The following is a 20,205-nucleotide window of genomic DNA, read 5'->3' on the forward strand; positions in this document are numbered from 1 at the left end:
TTGAGGGTCTCACCTGAGATGCCCCGTGGACAGCAGAGCCTGGAGCCATGTAAACAGACAGCTGTTGGGTCACTTCCATCTGGGTTTCCTCCTGGGCTGGTCTCAGACCCCACCACCCCAATCACGTGTGCTGTGGGGAAGCCAGGGGGCTCCAGGTGTGAGATAGGAGGGACAGTGGCGTGCACTCAGCCACACAGCAGGGCCAACTGGTGTGTGGAAGCACAGATACCTGAGGCCATAAGATTCTGAACTTTTATTTTTCTGGCATGAAAAGTACAAATAATTAAACAATTCCATGTAAAAGTCTGTTACCGCGGCCAGGCCTGTAATCCCGGTAATAAATAGTGTCTAAACTCAACGCAGTGTTCTTGTTGGGTTTTGGGTGTTTTTTTTGTCTTTTTTTTTTTTTTTAACAGTTCTTTTATCACCTCCAACATGGACTCTGTCTTGATTTGAAACCATCCAAATAAATAACAGGATGAAGGAAGGGCTGGAGGGGCTGAGCCCCTTCCCCACGGGCCCTGCCCCTGCCCCACGCAGGGATGCGGAAGACCCCAGGCCCCACCTCCCCTGGGGTGAGGGGCTGGCCTCCAGGAAGGGGGCCTGGCTGGCTGGGCTGAGTTCTGTGTTTTAGAAAAAGGAGTCCCTTCCCAGTCGGGGGTGGCAGGGTCCCAGGGCCTCAGTTGAGGGGGGGTGTGGGGAGGTGCCCCCTCTCTGGAGCCCGGCCTCCCCCAGGGTGGGGGACAAACCCAGCCCTTATTGCTCACAGATGCCTCCGCCACGCTGTCCACGTGTGGACACACGTCGCTGCGGGCGGACAGCAGAGGGGAGAAAGCCCCAAGAAAACAGAGGGAGAGGGATGGACCCGCTGGGGGGTCTGCCCTGCTGGAGGGGAGCGGGGAGGTTGGGGAGGACTTAAAAACCACAAGAATAAATAGGTTCATGTATCAAGAACAAGCTAGGGTTTCACCAGCTAAATAGGACTGAAAAAATTCTCAAGACGAGCAAAAATAATCCCATTAAAGACCCCGGACGTCGCTGGCTGCAGGGACCGCCCTGCAGAGCACAGGCCCCCCCACGGGGCGCCGCTCGGCTACCATTACTGTTATTAATAATTATTATTACTTTAATGATTCCACTTCCCCTTTTATAAATAAATTAGGCATAACCACGTCTCGGCAAAACTTAAAGAAACAAAGAGAACATCGTGGTTCCTTTAAACTTGCAAACTGGATGAAGGAACAGAAATATACACAAATGTCCTTACAGGGCAACAAGGATAAATAGTTAACATAGCAATAAGTTAAAACTACAAGAAGCTCAATTCGGCAAAAAAGTACAAGAAAGTTAACTGGTGCCAGTTTATGTCTTTTTTTTTTCTTTTTTTTAAATCTCTTCTGTGTGTGTGGTTTTTTTTCTCTTCCTTTTTTTTTTTTTTTTTTTGTCGCTTTTTTCCTCTTCTGTTTGTGTTTTTTTGTCGCTTTTTTGATTTTTTTTTTTCTTTTTGTTCCTTGCAGCAGAAGCTCCACAGACGTTTAATAACAACACCGGGAGGGGTGGGGGAGAGAGAGCTGGGCAGTCAGATGGGGCCAAGGCCAGACACCAAACGCAGGGACACCGGAGGAGGGGCTGAAACTAGGGTTTGCCATTCTTGGTTCTGACTGGGCCCACTGTGGGGGTGAGGGGCTGCGAGGGCTCCCGAGGGCTCTGGCCTTTGGCTTCTGTTGGATTTTTTTTTTTTTTTTTTAAACAAAGAATGAAAACTAGGGGGATGGAAAAGTCCAGACAGAAGCCGAGGCTGGGGCTCGGGATGGGGGCTGCGTCCACTGCCCTCACTGATCTGGAAAGACAGAAAAACCCAACAAACTGAAAGGGGGTGACAAGTGGACGGGAAGAGAAGGTGGGGCTGGGCCCCTGGGCCAATCCACCCTGGGCCTGTCCAGGAGAGTGGTGGGCGCTTGCTGCTGGGGGAGGCTCTGGAGCGCGGAGGCTCAGGGCCCAGTCTCCCCCTTGGCCTTGTGGGCCAGGACGTTTGGCCCAGGGAGGCTCAGCCCAGGGTCGGGGGTGGGGGTTCCTTTGGCCTCAAGTGTTGTGGGGGGGGCTGCCTCCAGCCCACCGTGATGCCAAAAGGGTAACGAGGTATCCTGTGTCTGGATGCATGGACGCTGTGTGTGCACGCCTGTGATCGTGGGCAGCAGGGACCACTGAGGAGCCAGGAGAGAGATCTCTGCAGAGAACCTGGGGCGGGCCGGTGGGGCTAGAGTGTAGGGGGTGGGGTGGGGCCGGCTGGCCTTGCTAACAGAAGAAGTGGGCTGTGGACTGGGCTAGGGTCTGGGCTGTGACCGCTCACCTGGGCCTGAACAATGCTGTGGGCATGTCTGTGTGTCTCTGGGTGTTGTGACTATGTGTCTCCATGCCTGGCTGTCTAGATTTATGTCCAAATGCATCTGTCTCCACATGGCCACGTGCACATCGGCTAATGTTCCCACGTTCACATGTGCACATTTGTCCTTGGCCACACCCACCTGCGGCCACTTCCGCCCCTGGCCACACCCACCTGCGGCTATTTCCGCCCTTGGCCATATTTGCCCAGGTCCGAGTCCACCATGGCCATGCGTGTGTAGCCCCATATTTTGCTCTTCCATGTTTATTGGGCCAAGGAGTTTTCCTGAGGCGTGTCTCTGGGTCCCTCTGTGCTGCTATGTGTCCCTGGGGGGTATGTACATTTGCCTGCCCCTGTGTATCTTTGCGTGGCTGTGTTTCTCCGTGTGGCCCCATGGACCCTCAGCTCCTAAGCCCTGCTCCCTGTCCCTGCCCCAGTTGGTAAACATGACCTGCCAAAATATTTTTTTTTGTCTTTTTTTGTGTTTTTTTTTTTTTTCAAGTTCAAGAATCCCCAGTAAAAATTCTCCACGAGGTCTTATTTCCCTTTTTACAAAAATAGAGTTTTTCTTCCCCTCCCACCCCCCCTTTTTTTTTTCATTTTGTCTCTGTTTCCAGCCCCTCCCCCTGCTCCTCACATTCCACACCAAGGGGCTCTGGGCCAGGGCTGACCACACCCCTCTCATGTTTCACTTTTTTGGGGATTTTTAAACCTGATCCCCCCCCTCTCAGGCTCACCTAGGTAACTGGGGAGGCCTGGGCAAGGGGGCCTGGGAGGGCACCCCCAATGTGCCCCACCCCAAGCCATCCTTGGAGGGTGGTTGAGGGGTGGGCTAGGGGCACATCTCTGCTTTCATTTTAGCTGAAAAAGGAAACAAAAACCTTCACCATGAACGAAACCAAGACGAGAGAGTGAACAGCCCAGCCTAGGGGGGAGGGGCATTAGGATGGGGGAGGGGGCCCCGCAGGCACCCCCGTTCCCTGCAGACCCTCCCACCAAGTGCTCACCCTGTGGCTTCTGCAGGGACGCAGGGCCCTCGTGCCGTCCGTGGTCTGCCTGCGCTGTCTCTCTCGGGCCCCCTGTCTCTCTCTCTCTGTCTCTGCTGCCCGGGGAGGGTGGGGAGGGCGGCGGTGCCTCAGGCCTTGTGCTGTTTGCTGGTCTTGAAGGACACCTGCAGCACGCGCTCACCCAGGCGGTAGCCATTGAGGCTGGCGATGGCCATGGCCGCCTCGTCGTAGTTGGTCATGGTGACGAAGCCGAAGCCCTTGCACTTGTTGGTGGTGAAGTCACGGATGACCTTGACGTTGGTGACCGCCCCGAAGGGCCCGAACAGCTGCCAAAGAACACTCTCGTCCGCTTCCGGAGACAGGTTGTACACGAAGATGCACCAGCCAGCGCCTGCTGCACCCCCCGACAGGCCCACGCCTGCAAGGCCGCTCATGCCATCGATGGCGATGGGTGAGAACCTGGCGATGAGCGACAGGGGACTACTTTGGGGGTCACGCGGGCTCTGCCCTGACCCCCGGCATGCCCCCTGACCCCTCTTGACCTCTGACTGTGCAGTGACCTTGGGACTGTGTGACCCCTACATTGGCCCTGTGACCTCCGAGACCCCATCCACCTTAAACCTCACACTCTGAGCCACTCTGAGACACCAGCCCCCATCTCCACCCTGACCTGAAGCCCTGTCCTGACCTCTGACCCTCTCTGAACGTTAGGTCCTCACCCATGATCCTTCCCTGAGCCCCAACCCACCTCCTGAGCCCATGACCTTAGACCCCACCTGATCCTCAGCCCTGTTGATCCCTGACCCCTTCCCCTCGCCTGGCTACCACCCTCCCCTTGGCATTTCTTCCCACCCAATTCCTATCCTCACCACCCACTCAGACACCACCCTGACTTCACCCTTGGCAATGCCACCTCTTTTCCCACACTGGCTATTCTGCCCACCCGGAAGGGCATTGCTGGAACCAGGGTGAGTGGTCACCTCCTCCCTCTGGCCCTCTTCAGCCTTATACATACATACATATGTACATATGTGGGCTTCCCAGGTGGTGCTAGTAGTAAAGAACCCACCTGCCAGTGCAGGGGACATAAGAGACCTGGGTTCGATCCCTGTGTTGGGAAGATCCCCGGAGGAGGGCATGGCAAGCCACTCCAGTATTCTTATCTGGAGAATCCCATGGACAGAGGAGCCTGGCGGGCTACAGGCGTGGGGTCATTAAGAGTCAGACACGACTGACGTGACTTAGCAGGCACATATGTATGTGTGTATGGTTTTTTGGTTTTTTTGGCTGCACCTCGAGGCATGCAGGATTTTAGTTCCCTGACCAGGGATTGAACCTGCTCCCTCTGCAGTGGAAGCTCAGACTCTTAACCACTGGACCACCAGGGAAGTCCCTAGGCCTTTTCCTGTTTAAATCGGATATTTATTCTCAGCTCCATCTTCCCTGCAAGGTTCGGTTCCCTCAGCTCCCAGGCCCAGAACAGCTCCCAGCACCAGTCAGCCCTCGGGAGAGGTGTGTGGAGTGAAAGAACAGAGGAAGGGGCAGAACTGGCTTCACCATATTCTGCGCTGCTCCCTGCCTTCCTGAGGCTCCTCTACACCTCAGGACCCAGGACACCAAGGGGCTTAGCTGTTTATATGATTGCTGGGCTCACTCTCTCCTCTTGGACTTTGCAAAGCCATCTCTGCTGCCAGGAACCCTGATTCTCTTCTGGCCCTGGAGTGACGTCTCCACTGGATGTCCGTCAACCTGTCTCCTACCCTCTTCACCTCCCAGATCACTGTTCATCTGTCTCCTTCCCCAAAGGACTGAAATAACATAATAATACAATAATCATAAGAGCTGCTGCCTTTTACCGAGCGAGCCCTCACTGTGTGCCAAGCATCAAGCTCAGTGTCATTCCATTTCCACCAGGGCCACCAGGGCCAAGTCTGACTGGGCCACGCTGGGTCCCCAGCCCCAAGCCACGCTCCTGGCACTCAGCATGTGCTCAGTAGCTCTTGATGCTACAGAAACAGGGACCTTCAGAGGATCAAGGATGTGTACAGTTTAGCAGGGGCCTCAAGGTTCCTTGCCCGCTAAGAGGCAGAAAGGGGGCATCCTGTGACCCTCAGCAAAGATGACCAACAGTGGCCAGTGGGGGCACAGCTGTGACCTGGGCAACCCTGCCTGCCTTTCAGTGGAATGGAGAAGGCCACAGATAGGCCCTCCAGGTCCAAATTTCACAGTAGCCCTTTCTAGGCACTTAGCAGACTCAATATTCCCCAGATCTCCTGATGGTCACACTGTGCCCATACATGGGCAGTCCTGGGGGTGAGGTGGGGGAGGGCTCCATCAGGGCAAAGGTCCCAGGAGGGAATACGGAGGCGCTGGGGTCAGCGGGGCAGGGGCACTCTTACCTCTTGACTCCGTAGGCCATGTTGAGCAAATTGTCCAGCCTGTGGAGGCAGAAGGGGTGGTCACTGGTGGCTTCTGGGCACACCCCCTGGCTGTGACACTGGGCAGCCAGCCTGCTCTCCCCGCCCCCACCCAGCAGTCCAGCAGTGCCTCCGGCCCTGCCCCCGCCCGCCTGCTCCCCGCCCGGCTGGACACCGCCTGGCACGGAACCGTGGTCACTCACTTGGGCACCGCCTCTTGCCTGTCCTGCTGCTACCCACTCTTCACTGGCATCCTCGCCCTCCCACACCAGACACCGAGAGTCTTGCTCTCCCATGCCCCACCCCCCGCACCTGCCCCCAACTCCAGCTCTTGGGTCCCTAGAAGGGAAGTTTCAAATCTCTTCTCCAAAGTGCCTGGGTCAGGCAAGTGACACAGCCTCTCTGAGCCTCAGGGTCCATGGGGACCCTCTGTCCCTCAAGGGACAAGATGGGCTCTGATCTCATGGCATCACTGAGCAGAAAAAGCAAGGGTGCCTGCCCCCCAGGGAGCACTCTGTGGGCTGCACCTGTGGAACCAGCGGCTGGAGCCACATGCCTGAGGGAGGGGGCAGCCGGGGCTGACCCGATCGGGTGGTTCTAGAACTCTTGTCGCCAATAATAATACTCACAGTGGCCTGTGCACATTGAGTGCCTGCTGTGTACAAGGGCCTGGCCTCAACACAGGACAGGCCCCCACATTTCCTCTTTTCTGCCCTCAGCAGCCCCAGAGTGTGGGCACCGTCCTGGAGTCTCTCCACTGTGCAGGAACGGGATTCCAGGAGGGCACCTGCAAGCCTCGGGCACCCGGTTCCGGGGTATCTGGGGGGCAGGGGGCAGCAGGGGCTCACCGGAAGCGCTGTGTCTGGTGGTGCAGGGGGCCTGCGTAGCGCCGGGCGGAGGACTGGTAGAGCTGGGTGAGCAGCGCCTGGCCCGTCTTCTGACTCGGGTTGTTGGCAAACTTGACCGTGATGGGCTCGGCCGCACCCAGCGGCTTCTGCCCGTTCAGTCCTTTGATGGCCTCCTCAGCTTCGATCCTCTTGTCAAAGCGGATGAATCCCACACCCCGAGAGACACCTGCAGTGGGGCGTGAGGGCTTCATGGGGACCCGCCCCTCCTGTGTGACCCTGCCCCCTCTTCGCTGCTGTTTGTTTCTCCACTCTGGTCCCACATGGGTGTCTCTGACCTGCATGCCCCCGCCAGGTGAGCCCTCCCTGGCAGCCTGACCTGTGACCTGGTCCACCAGGATGCGAGAAGTGATGATGCGGCCGTACTGGGAGAAGAGCTGCTCCATCTCTTTCTGGCTCATGGTCTTAGGCAGCCCGCTGACGTACAGGTTCGCATCTCGGATAGAGGCAGAGCTGGGTCTGGCATAGGATACCTGGGGGAGGGGGTCAGGCAGACAGGGCTGAGGGCAAGACCCATTTCACAGATGGGGAAAGTGAGGCAACACCCAAACTGCCGCTGCGTGACAGACATCCCTCATCCGTTTACTCAACAAATACCGTGAGTCGTCAGTCGCCATGGGCAGTGGGCGGGAGTCAACCAGGGCGTGGTTAGAGGGGAGTACTCGTGACCAAGATATCTTGTGACCAAGATAAGGAACCTGGCTCGGCCTGAGTAGAGCAATGACAAATATCTGCGTCTCTGGGGGTCATGTGTCTCCCTGGGGACCTTGGAGACCTTCGCGTCTCTAGCTCATGCTCTCAGGCTGGACATTCCGTCAACATCGACAGGTCTGACTTCTTTGGAAAGTGAATCTGGGGTGCCGGCCGGTCTCTTCCCTACTAGACTGGGCACCCTCAGGGTTACTCAGATCTTTAGCCCGCAGCTCAATCCTGACAGCTCCAAAATGTCTGAGCCAGCACTGGGACTGGCCCCCAAACTGCACACCTGCGTGATACCTGCCTCCAGGTGTCCTGTGAGGAGGCTTCATGGTGGGGGAGTCACACTCCGCAACCCCAACTTGCCTCTACTCAGTAATGACAGTTCTGTCGTTCCAGGTGCTCAGGTCCCCAGCCTCGGGTTGTTCTCGATGTGTCTCTCACACCCATGTCTAAACACCATCATCCTATCGGCTCCACCTTCCTCCTTATCCAGAATCCACCTACTTCTCCCCATTTTCCTCCCATTGCTTATCCAGACCAGTGTAGCAGGCTCCACGCTGGTTCCCTGCTCCACTCCACAGCGCCCCCACAGGCTGTTCCTCCCACAGCAGCCAGGGGGCACCTGTGAGCATCTGATCCAGGTCACATCACTCTGCTTAGAATCCTGTGTGTCTCCCACCTTCCTCAGAGTTCAAGTGCTTCTCATGGCCCACAGAGCCTGGCATGACCTGACCCATCACCACCCCCTCGCTCATTTCAGCCCACTGTCCCCCTCAACGTCTCTCTTCCAGGCACACAGGCCTCCCTCCATGTTCCCCAAACACTAGGTTTGCTCCACCCTCAGGGCCTCTGCGCTCGCTGTCCCGTGCTTCCAGCTCCCTTCCTCGTCTCCTCTCCTCCATGCCTCATGTGAAATATCCTCCCGGTCCTTTCCCATCCACATTTGGTCCTCCACCCTTAGCCCTGTTCCTCTCTCAAAGCCCTTCTCTCAGTTATGAAATAGACACATTTCCCTATGACCCTTCGATTCATTAATTGTGGTCCAGCCCAACAATGAAACTCTCTGCAACTGTTTGAAAAATGGTGGATGTGTATATTTATTTCCCCGAAACAGTGGTGCGTATTGTAAAGTGGGGGAAAGAAAAGTCCATTTACAGAGCAGCGACTATTGTGTGACCCCATCTCATTGTGTGTTTATCAATGTCCTGGAAACATGGTCTAGTGGGCCCACCCCCAAACGCTAACAGGGTGAGCTAGAGCTATCGGGGGCAGGGGGTGGGAGGATAAGCTCCTTCCTTCCTTACTTCTGCTGATGTCTATCTTTCTGTTTCTGCTAAATTAACCTCTGGGTAGAGGAGGTCATTGTCAAGGATCCAGCTTTTGTTTAGGGAGGTGAGTTGCAAGGGCATATTACTTCACTAGAAGTCACTAATTAAAAAATGAACAAAATGAATAAATTGGGCCAAGGGTATATTGCTTCTGGGGTGGGGGCAGGGAGATTCTAACTGATGCGATTGTGTGCACCCGGGGTCCTCCAGAAAACTAAAAGACAAACACCACAGCTGCTATATTTCTGTAATAACAATGAAACTCATGGCAATGTATTTGATGGCTTCCACTCTTCCCCACCCTAGGGGCTTTGCCTTTTTTAGGGATGACAACTTGTTGATGGATTGAAGCTGGGGGACAGGGGAAGGGACACTGAACTCCTAGGTGGGTTTTGGGGTCAGGGGTCATCCAAGGCAGAGTCGGCGTTCAGGGTCCTTCCGTGACGTGGGCTGACCCAGATCCTTCCCCTGGGTATGGGCTTCTCCTACACCCCTTGGCCAGGATAGGGCTTGGCACATGATGGCTGGCTGGAAATATTTGGGGCACAACCTGCTGGAACACCTAGTTAGGACCAGCCAAACACCACAGCCACCCAGGCACACACACACATACACACACACACGGCCTCACTAGGACACCCACTGCACAGCTCCAGTGACCACACCACCAGGAGGGTGACACAAGGCCATTGCCACATTCGTGGAACTCCAGGGTAATTACAGTAAGAATCATAGAGCCAACCACACACCTGTCACACCACTGCACAAGCCCTCAGTGTCACACACATTCCACCCCGAATGGGGCACAGGTAGACACACCCACACAATTTCACCATAACACACAAACACCCTGTCATAGCAAGACACACCCACGCAGCCCCACCAGGTCACAGCCGGAGTTGCAATGTGTCACAAAGCACCTACCAAGAAAACACCATGTCCTCAGAGACACAGAGTAACACAACCTGAGTCTATAACAGCCACTTACATAGCCACGGGGCCCCACAAACACCATGTCTTGCAGCCTAGGGTGCCACACACTACACACACATGCCACATCACCTGCACACAGTAGCCCTCTGGGTCATACAGTTCGTCACTAGGGTCCATCCTCACAACCTGGGCGCTTCTGGGTCTACTTGGCCACAGAGGGACCCATCAGACCCTTGTCAGCCTCCATATCAGGGCGAGGAAGAGATTCCAGCACCTCTGTTTTTATGGCAAACTGGGGGCCAGATGGGCGTCCTCCCCAGCTTACCCTCCCCCAGGATTCAGAAGCAGATTTGTGGGGCGGAGCCCAGACACCCCCAGGCAAACCCGGAGAGGGGGTTTCCATGGTGATTCCCCCCCACTCCCTTCCCAGGGAACCTGGGCTCACAGGGTCCCAGCTGCAGCTGCTGAGAGGGGAGGTCATGGGGGGGAGGGGCATTGCACAAAGGTGGGGGAAGGGCCCACCCCTAATCCCACCCTCCCAGACCCTAGTTAGGCTCCAGATGGCAGATGGGCCCCCCTCTCCCGCAGATGGGCCCCCCTCCCCCATTTCCATGACAAAGGCAGGGAGGGGGCTGCACACCAGACCCTGGTCACTCCTACAGCTGAGGGGGTGGGTACCTCCAGGGCCTGGCTGACTCGTTGAGTTGCCAGAGAATGTGGAGTTGATCATCTCCCCATCAACAGGTGAGGAAACTGAGATTCAGAGAGCCAGAGTCATTGGCTCTGGGGACCCAGCCAGAAAGCCTTTGGGGAATGATCTGAACCCCTTAGGGGATGAGCCATGGGGGAGGATGGGTGGCCGTAGGGGGAATGGACATGTGGGAAGGGTATGGCCAAGGGGGTTGGGTGGCAGTGGAAGGGTCAGTTCAGGTGGGTGGTAATAAAAGAGGAAATGGGCACAGCCAAGATGGGGAGTCACAGGAGCGAGGGCGCTGACCTTGATGGTCTTCGTCTGCAGTTTGAGGCCGTTGAGGGTGTTGATGGCTTTGTCTGCATCGTTGGGGTCAGAGTAGTTCACAAACCCGTAGCCGAGGCTCTGCCCTGCAGGCAGGACCAGGACGATGACCTGCCAGGGTCCTCCCAGACCCAGGCCTGAGAGGCTGACCACCCCCATCACAGTTATGAGAACCAGGATTCCACCCTTATTTATTCCCCCAGTGTACCACCCTATCCCGAGGACACCTCAGACCCCTCCAGTATCCCACCTAGGGTTGCATCTGTCTCCCCATCACACCTCACATTCCACCAAGGTCCCACCTGCTCTTACCTGGGCTCATACCTGGCTCCCCATCATACCTCAGACCCCACGAGGGTCCCACCTGCTCTCATCACCTCCCACCCGGGGTCACCTCTGGCTCCACATCACACGTGTACTTCTGAGGCTACCACTTCCGTCCCCTACCCCTACCCGCCAGAAGCCACACCTGTGATCTTGTCCCGAACCAACTTGCAGGACTCGATGTCACCAATGCTGCCGAAGAGACTCTTGAACTCATCCTGGGTCATATTCTGGGGCAAGTAGTTGACAATGAGGTTTGTCTTGCTGTCATCAGTGGCTCCGTTTGTACCAAGGAGTGGCCCGTTGGGCAGGGCCGGGCCGGCCGGGCCCCCTGCCACCTGAGACTCCATGGCGCCGAGTATCTGCTGGAGACAACAGGCCACACCCACTCACGGCCCAGTCCCCACACCAGGGTTTGTGGTGACAGATGTGTCATGTCTGACATAGGCTTGAACATTCAGAGGGGATAAGGTATTATTCTTACAGCCCCTCCCACTCCTTGAGCACTGGGCAAAGCATTTTATGTTACCTGGAAAAAGTCCATATATAAATGCCATATATGCCCTTTTGTGTGTATGCTTGCCTTTCTAAAACCAATCTACATTTTTAGAATAATGAAATGAATACTTTTGTATTCAGAATTAAAATTGCAGTCTTTTTAATTAGCTATGAAACCCTCATAATCCCATTCCTGACCTTGTACTTTGCTCTTCCCACCAAAGGCAAGACCTATCCAAATACGTTAATATTTCTTTTGCTTTATGCATAATTTTCCCACTAGGCATTTACACCCCTCCACCTGTTTTTCCATTGAGTCATTTTGGATTTTTTATGTATAACATAATAACATCTGCAAATGATACTTATCTTTATTGCCAATCTATACCTATTATTTATTTTTCTTGTCTTATTGCAGGGGCTACTTTGTGATAGTGGCTTTTTATTTTTGAAACATTAAAGGAAATGCTTTAAATATTTCACAGCTAAATATGATCTTTACTATATGTTTTTTGGTAGATGACCTTTATCAAGTTAAGAATGTTTAATTTTATTCCTAGTATCCTAACAAGATATTTTTTTAAGGAATGGATATTGAATTTTATTGACTATCTTTTTCTACATCTATTGAAATGATTTTTTTGCTTTACTATATTACTATCATGAATCTCATTAATAGATTTTCTAATATTAAGTCAACTTTCCTAAGCTAAACTAAACTTGGTCATGTTGCAGTTTTGTTTATATACATTGTTTGATTTGATTTGCCACATTTTTTGATGGTTCTTTGTTTGGGATTTTTAACCTCTATGTTCAAGAACGGGCTTCCCTGGTGGCTCAGATGGTAAAGAATCTGCCTGCAATGCAGGAAACCCTGGTTCAACTCCTGGGTTGGGAAGATCCCCTGGAGAAGGGGATCTTTTACCTGGAAAAAGTCCATATATAAGGAAGACTCTATCAGTCTATTTGGGTTTCTAGGTGAGGGCAACCTATTCACCAACTGTGCCATAGGAGAAGACCTAAGGAAATGCTGGGTACTTTCCCTTCTCATGCCCATGACAGACAATACCAACCAATCCCAGCACTGTGGGTAGAATACTACCGACTCCAGTATTCTTCCTGGAGAATCCCATGGACAGAGGAACCTGGCGGGCTACAGTCCATGGGGTCACAAGGAGTCGGACGCTATGTTTTTTGATCCATGCAACAGCTCAGTAGAAGTTAATTAGGCTATGACAAGGAATATGAAGCTCAGAGATGTTAAGGAACTTATTGAAGTCACACAGCATATCAGTGGTGGCATTTGGAATGCAAACGCAGACCTGTCTACAGCTGAAGACCACTCTCTACCATTCTCTATGACAGTCAGTCAGTCAGGTACCAGCTCTAACTCCTTGTTTTGTGTCCTTGGATATACTCCTTATTCTCTTGGGGGCCTCTGACTCACTTTGCTGAAAATTCAAAAAATTAGCCATGGCTATCTTAAGAGTCATGTAGAGACGAATTTTAAAGCCACATCTGGGCTCAGAAGGAAACAGTGCTGGAGTTAGTTGGTACTGTCTGTCATGGGCATGAGAAAGGAAAGTAGCCAGCATTTCTTTAGGCTTTTCTCCTATGGCACAGCTAGTGAATAAGTTGCCCTCATCTAGAAACCCGAATAGATTGGTAGAGTCTTCCTAGAGGGATGAATTAAGAAGGATTTAAAGCCATATTCAGTTTTAGGAGGACAGACCATTGTGATTGATTAGCAGTGTCTATTGTGGTGATAGAACTAGAAACAGCCAGCAGGTTCACATCATCACAGTCATCCCTGCCCCAAAATATAATACCATCATTGTCCCCAGATTTTGGGCATACTGTGTACTAGGCACAGAGCAAGGACCTCTACAGGAAATTTTTTTTTTTCCTTAGTCACAACTCTGAAAAGAAGAGGGTTTTATTTCCTCAGCTTAAGAAATGTTGTTTAGGTACTGAGTCTTATCGGACTCTTTTGAACCCCATGGACTGTAGCCTACCAGGCTCCTCCATTTGTGGGATTTCCCAGGAAAGAAAATTGGAGTGGGTTGCCATTTCCTTTTCCAGGGGATCTTCCTGGCTCAGGGATTGAACCTGAGTCTCCTGCATTGGCAGGAAGTTTCTTTACCACTGAGCCACGTGGGAAGCCTGCTTAAGAGATGATACAGAAAAAAAGAGAGAGAGACTGTGGACTAAATGGGCTTTCCAGAGGGCACTAGTGGTGAAGAACCTGCCTGCCAATGCAGGAGACTAAGAGACGGCGGTTTGATCCCTGGGTTGGGAAGATCCCCTGGAGGAGAGCATAGCGACCCATTCCAGTATTCTTGCCTGGAAAATCCCACAGACAGAGGAACCTGACGGGTTATGGCCCATAGAGTTGCAAAGAGTTGAACACTAATGAAGCAACTTAGTATGCATGCATATGGACTAAACACTTGTGTCCCTCCAAATTCATATGTTGAAACCCTTATCCCCAATGAGATCGTATTTGGAGGCCGGGCATTTGGGAGGTAATTAGGTCATGAGGATGGAGCCTTATAAAAAGCGATAGATGATCTCTCTCCACCATATGAAGACAGTGATAATATAACCATCTGCAAACCAGGAAGCTGGCCCTCACCACAAATCCAAATCAGCCCACACCTTGATCTTGGACTTCTCAGCCTCCAGAACTATGAGAAATAAATGTCTGTTGTTTAAGCCACCCAGTTAATGGTATTTTAGTCAGCCTGAGCTGACTAAGACAACAGATGTGGAGAGTGAGGTTCAAAGATGTTTAAAAAACTACCAAGATCATACAGTCCCTAAATGGTGAAACAGGGATTTGCACATGAGCTTTAATGATTAGAAGTCTGTAGTTCCGACTTCTACTGCCAGTGAAGCCTAGTGCTGGCTCTCACATTTTCCAGCTGTGTCCTTAGGTATGCTGCTTCACACTTCTGGACCTCTGCTCCATTTGGTTGAAAACTCCAACAGATTACCAGTATAGTGACCAGAGAACAATCTAAAGCTGATCGTGGGTGCAGCTGGAAAGCATTCTGGGATCGGTTGGCTATGTCTGCCGTATACACGGTCATGGGAAGTGGAAGCAGACTTGTCCTGTCCACCAGTCCCGCTATTAATAATCATCCCGCTCCATTGACACCTCCCGTGTCAGGTAAGAACTGAGTAAGAACTCAGAGACACTGCATGATATAAATGGAGAACTTGATTTCAAACCTGGATATGTTGGACTTCCGAGCTGTTTCTAATGACTGGCCAGCACACTGGGGGGAGCTCTGCTACCATATGGCTGTATGTCCTTAGGGACAATCTTAGCTCTTCTTTGGGCTTCTGCTTCCTTGTCATTTATTCTTATTTAAAGGATGGCTCAGAGGGTCAACTCCCCTGCAGCTCCAATTGGCTAGGAGTGGCTATCTGGGAGATCTGCCTGGAGAATTATTCTTTATTTTTTTCCATTTTTGTCTGCATCATGAAGCTTATGGGACGTTAGTTCCCCAATGGGGGATTAAACCTGGGCCCTCAGCAGAGAGAGCACGGAATCCTAACCTCTGGACCTCCAGGGAATTCCCTGGAGGATTATTCTGAAGCCACATCCAGGCTCACCCGGAACATAGACTGGGTTGATTAGCAATGTCTGCTGCAGGCTCCTGAAAGAAAGCAATAACATACACTCCACACATCCGCATCCTGGTCTTAAAACAACACTTTACTAATAACATAGCCATGAGTTGAGGGCCTGCTATGTGCCAGACAGAATTCTCTATATGAAAATTCCCAGGCAGTTCTCCCAACATTGAACGTTATGGAGCTCTTTTCATCATTTAACAGATGACAGATGAGAAAGCTGAGTCTCACTGAAGGAGAAGGGGTTGAATCAAGGTTGGGCAGCATGCAAAAAGTCGACCAAGAATTCAAATCCAGGGTTTAGACTCCAGAGCCCACTCTCTTGGTGAAATGGCCAATAATAAAAATAACAACAATAACAAAGCAAAGCTGAGCACCTACTCAACACCAAGCCCCGGGCATCACTACGTTTAAACCTACACTGTTGGCCGAGTCTACACATTCAACTCAACAAGTTATTTACTAGCTGCCACCAAGATGCTGCTTCCACCCTCCTCACTGTGTGTCCTTTGGCACTCATGCAGCCTCCCTGGGCCTTTGTCCGACCACTAAAAATATGCCACAGAGGTCCCCCATGTATGGAGAGCCGGAGTCTGAATTTATGTCTGGGTTCAGCAAGTTATTATTCTGTGATCAGTTGCTGATGTCTATGGAAGCCCCCAAAAGCAGGACATAGTATGCAAGACACACCAGAGTCCAGCTGTGGAAGCCCTACTGTGTGCACTGAACATGTATAATTTTCACTGTTTTTACACAATCATGCTGGAAAGCTGGAGATCATCTCCATTTCTCAAATGGAGAAATTTAGGGTGAAAGGAACCTGTGACTTGCCCAGGATGACAAGGAAGTGGCAGGGATGGTTTTCGGATTTGATTCCTTGATCTGATGACCCTAGAGTCTACAAGGTTACTGGTTCTTTACCTCCTTGAATGCTATCCTCAACTTGGATGGGGTTAAGAGGAGATTGGGGGGTTCCCACTAGGGATCTTGAAGCCCAGCCTGCTAATCTCAACCTCTCCCCACCCCATCTCCCTTGCATCTGTGCCAGAGCTTAAAGGGATCAGTGTCGCATTTCCTCTGAGGCTGAGCCGACTGAGCTGCTAATGGGGATCGGATTGGTGGAGGCCACACCCTCTCAGGCTTCAGCCCACAGCAAATGCATGGCCCAGGATGACACAGGGATCATAGAGACCTTCCCGAGGGCTGAGGGCTGTCCCAGGACAAGGATGGAGAGGTGAAGTCAGAGGGAAGGAAGGCAGATTAAAGATGGAGCAAAAGGGAAACAACCCCCACCCTCCCACTCGCAATCTCTCTGGCTTTTCCTCTGGGTCTTTCCCTCTTTCTGCTACACTTTTCCTGTTTCTCTTCTCTGTCCGAGTCTCTTGCCTCCATCCTTCTTTCCCCTCTGAACCCTTCTCTGTCTCCCCTTCCTTCTCTCTTCCTCCAACTCTTTTGTACTATCATACAAACATCTGACATATGGATTTTTGCAGTGAACACACCTGAGATCATTTTGCTGTGTCAGACCCCCTTGGCCTCCAGCTGTGCCCCTGGTCCTAGTCACAGTGACAGATGCTTGGGCACCCACGACAATAGGGCATTGAGTGGCTATGCATGGTAAGACTGGACCACCACGTGGTGCTAAGTGAGCCTCCTACTTCTGGGTTTTTCTCCCTTCATGCAGAGCCATCACTGTCTCAACTCGTCCTCTGACTTCCTCCCAGCCTGTCTCAGTGGTGGGTCTCTGCCAGAGTGACCAGGACTCCGAGTGCTCCAAGGCCCTTGTGTGACCTCTGACCACACATTCTTCCCTTTGTGCATCAGCTTCCCTTTTTCAAATGGGGGCAGAGATCAGAGCAATGTATGCTGGGCTATTCTGGGGGTGGTGAGGGTCCTCAGGAGGCCTCACTCACGTTCCTAGACCTGGGTGAGGAGCGTGAGGCAGCGAGGGAAAGGAGCTGGCCTGAGATCACACAGCAGAAAAGGGTGGCCTCTCTCAGGCCTCCTTTCTCAGAGCCAGGTGGGTGGGTCTCAATGTCTGGAAGGGGAGAGGCCCAGGTATGGAGGGAGTGCTGAACATACCCCCACCCATTATGCTCGCTACTACTCGGAAAAGAGGTCCGGAAAGAGATACAGGGTACAGAGACACACGCAGAGACCTGAGAGACAGAAAGAGCGAAAGAAGGAGGCCCGGGCGCTGGGACCAGACAAAGGACGCTCCGCGGCGCGGGGAGCAGAGTCGCGCGGCGGGGGCGGGGGTGGAGCCGGGGTGGGGCTAAAATTGGCCAGCCCCGCCCCCGGGATACGCCCGGGCTGCCGAGTGGAGTGGAAATCCGAGGGCTCGGGCGAGGCCGGGCCCCTGGGGCCCCGGGGGCGGGGTCTAGATGGGCGGGGCAGGGGCGTGGTAAGAAAGGGAGTGGCCGGGCGTGGCTGGGCGCTCGGGAGCTGACCAGCTCGGCGGCTGCTGAAAGCACCGGCGCTGGGAGACGGGTGCCGGCGGGCGGGCCGGCGGGCGCGTTCAAGGTCACCCCGCGGCCCTGAGTTCTGGCAGGGTGGGGCGCCTTGACCTGGCCTAGGGGGTCTGCCTGAGCTCCTTTCCCCATCCTCTGGAGGCGGGGGCTCAGGAGCGGCGGAGCACTAACCCCCCCGCGGGCCCTCTCTCCCCTCCCCCTCCCCGCAGCCTGAAGCGCCCGCGCGAGGCTACGGCCCGCGAAGAAGCGCCGAGAAACAAAGGGACGCGGCGGCGGTGGCGGCGGGCCCGCGGGGCCTCCGGGCGCGCCCCCTCCTCTCCCCTCCCCGCTTGCCGCAAGGTCGACGGGCTCGAGGACGAGATGCCCGGCTCCCGGGCGCGGTCGAGGCCCAGGGCGCGCGATCCGACGCCACCCCTTCCCTGGGGCTCTCGGGGACTCCTTGCCGCCTGGTCCTGGCCCAGCACCAGTGATTGGGGCCCTGCGTTTGCCTGGGAGGCCTGCTGAGTCCGGGCCTGGATGGAGGAGGCATCCTCCGCCGCCGCGGCCCCTCCCCCATCAGGCCTGCTGAAGGGGGGCAATCCCGCCCCCAGGGCTCCGTAGGATGTCCCCCGAATCGCAGGTCGATTCCCTAAGGCCTCTCAAGCCAAACTCTAAGCGCCCCCAGCACTCTGGGCGCGGCTCTGCTCACACTTAGGCCCCGAAGCTCGGTCCTACCCCCCCCACCCGGGCCTAGCTAGGCCTGGTCCTACCCCCCCCCCCCCATCTCCTCGGAGCCTGTGCCTAAACCCTCTCCGACTAGGTTCCCTCTCAGAGACAGGGGAATACCTACAGTGACCATTCTTGTGTGCCCGGCGGGCGCGGTCCGTGTTGAGGGCGGCTCCGGGGGTCGTGCACTCTTTGGGGGGCGCTCGATGCTCAAGCCGGGGTCCTGCCGGAGCGGCCTCTGGTGCGGCCGCTGCAGAGGTCTTGGTGAGGGCAGCGGTTCCCTCGAGGGCCGGGGACGGGCCCGAGCCCGGGTACGCGAACGAGGATAACCGGGCCCCGGGGTGGCCTGCGGGCAGCAGGGGATGGAAAGAGGGAGCGGGCGCGGGATTGAGAACGCCCCCTGCGAGGCCCCGCGGGGCCCGGGGAGGTTGCGCTTCCCGACAGAGATCTCGGCGCTCTGCCTTTCGCTGCCGCCCCTCGGCCCGGCCGGTCCGGTCCCCGGTGTTCAGTCTTCTCCCCTCGCCCGCCCTCCCTCCCTCCCTCCAGCCCGCGCTGCGCGCTCCGCGCTCTGGGCCGCGCCGCCGCCGCCCCCAGCCCTTTATAGCAGCAGCTGCTAGCGCCGGCGTCGCTTATTGGCTGCAGCAACCGAGCCCCGCCTCCTCGCGGCGCCCGACGGCGCGGCAGGTGGAAGCGAGCGCGCGCTGGCCAGGACTTCGCACACACAGAAAGTACACGCAACCTAGGGGCTCCAATTGCCAGATTCGGGCCCTTTTGCCCTCACGGATCTTACTTCCTGCGTTGGCGCCCCTTCTTGGGCGGGCTTTCGGCCTGGAAGACAGGAAGCGTTCCTCTCTGTCCAGTACCCGGAGCTGGAGAAGCAGAGAGGGTGAGGAGGTAATGATGGCTCCATTGTACTGCCTTCAGAAGGTGCTGTCCACGTAGAAGACTGTAGAGGGACGAGGAACCAGGACTTCACTGAACAGAGGCCTGGGTCTCCTGCGTCCCTCCAAGATTTGGGAGAACCACATGGAGGAAGATGGGGGTAGCTGAAAACATTTTCTGCCTGCAGAAAGAATTGGGATCCTGTGGATTTTGAGCAGGGTAGGTTCTCTAGAATTCAAAGTGGGTGGGGAATGGGCATACCACAGTCAGGGGCCCTGCTCCAAAGGGAGTGAAGAAGTTTGGGGCTCAGGCTTCTAGGCAAACCCCGCTGGTGTCCTACAGACCCCGGGAAACCATCAGACCCTTCTCAGACCCCATAAACTTCGGGTGGACGGTTTTGGCCTGTAAATGTTCTGGCTTCCGGGGCTCGTGATTGATCCGCTTGTGGAGTCCCGCTCCCTCTCTGCTAGGGAGCGGACCTGGCCTTTCTCTCAGGCGATACGGGGTGGCGCAGTCTCCTTTGGAACGCAAGTGCACGTTTTTCTCGGGGCGGCCGCCAGTCTCGAGGAGGTGTTCTCTCTAGAGCACCTAGGGGCGCCTTCGAGTGAGGCTTCAGCACCACAGACAGCGGTCCGACGGCCCGGTCCAGGGCGCTGCGGGCGGGGGAACCCGGATCCCCTAACTTGAGAGTCGCAACCTGAATTCTATCCTCGTCCCTGCACGTCCTTTTAGGTTCCAGACTGTCCAAGAGTGCCATCAAACCCAAGGAGGAGAGCCTAATTTGACCAATCAGGGATGGCCACCGAGAGGGCCAATTGAGGGAAGATGCCTTCGAGACTGGGCCAATGAAAGTGCGAGCAACCGAGAGCGCGGCCACGCGGATGAAAAGGGAAGACCAATCGTAATGGTCCGCGCAGTCGGGACGGTGGCGATGCGGTCCCGGGCTGGCCCTATTTAGATTTCTCTGGGCGACCTCGCTGCCGACCCCGGGCACCC

General features: G+C 54.6%; 1 protein-coding gene across 3 annotated transcripts; it reads right to left on the reverse strand.

Moving 5' to 3' along the window:
• Nucleotides 239-18,843, reverse strand: ELAVL3 (ELAV like RNA binding protein 3). Of its 3 annotated transcripts, none has more exons than XM_013965183.2 (7): nt 18,452-18,843; nt 11,157-11,373; nt 10,670-10,773; nt 7,032-7,185; nt 6,656-6,881; nt 5,790-5,828; nt 239-3,870 (listed from the first exon to the last, which is right to left on the reverse strand). In XM_013965183.2, exons 1-7 carry the CDS (start codon nt 18,458-18,460, stop codon nt 3,519-3,521), a joined length of 1,101 nt encoding a protein of 366 aa, XP_013820637.1. In that variant the 5' UTR covers nt 18,461-18,843; the 3' UTR covers nt 239-3,518. The 3 variants fall into 3 exon arrangements, with proteins under 3 accessions (XP_013820637.1, XP_005682446.1, XP_005682445.1); XM_005682389.3 differs by having other exon boundaries at nt 239-3,849; nt 11,157-11,376; XM_005682388.3 differs by having other exon boundaries at nt 11,157-11,376.

This window comes from Capra hircus, chromosome 7, assembly GCF_001704415.2.
Source record: "Capra hircus breed San Clemente chromosome 7, ASM170441v1, whole genome shotgun sequence".
NCBI lineage: Eukaryota > Metazoa > Chordata > Mammalia > Artiodactyla > Bovidae > Capra > Capra hircus.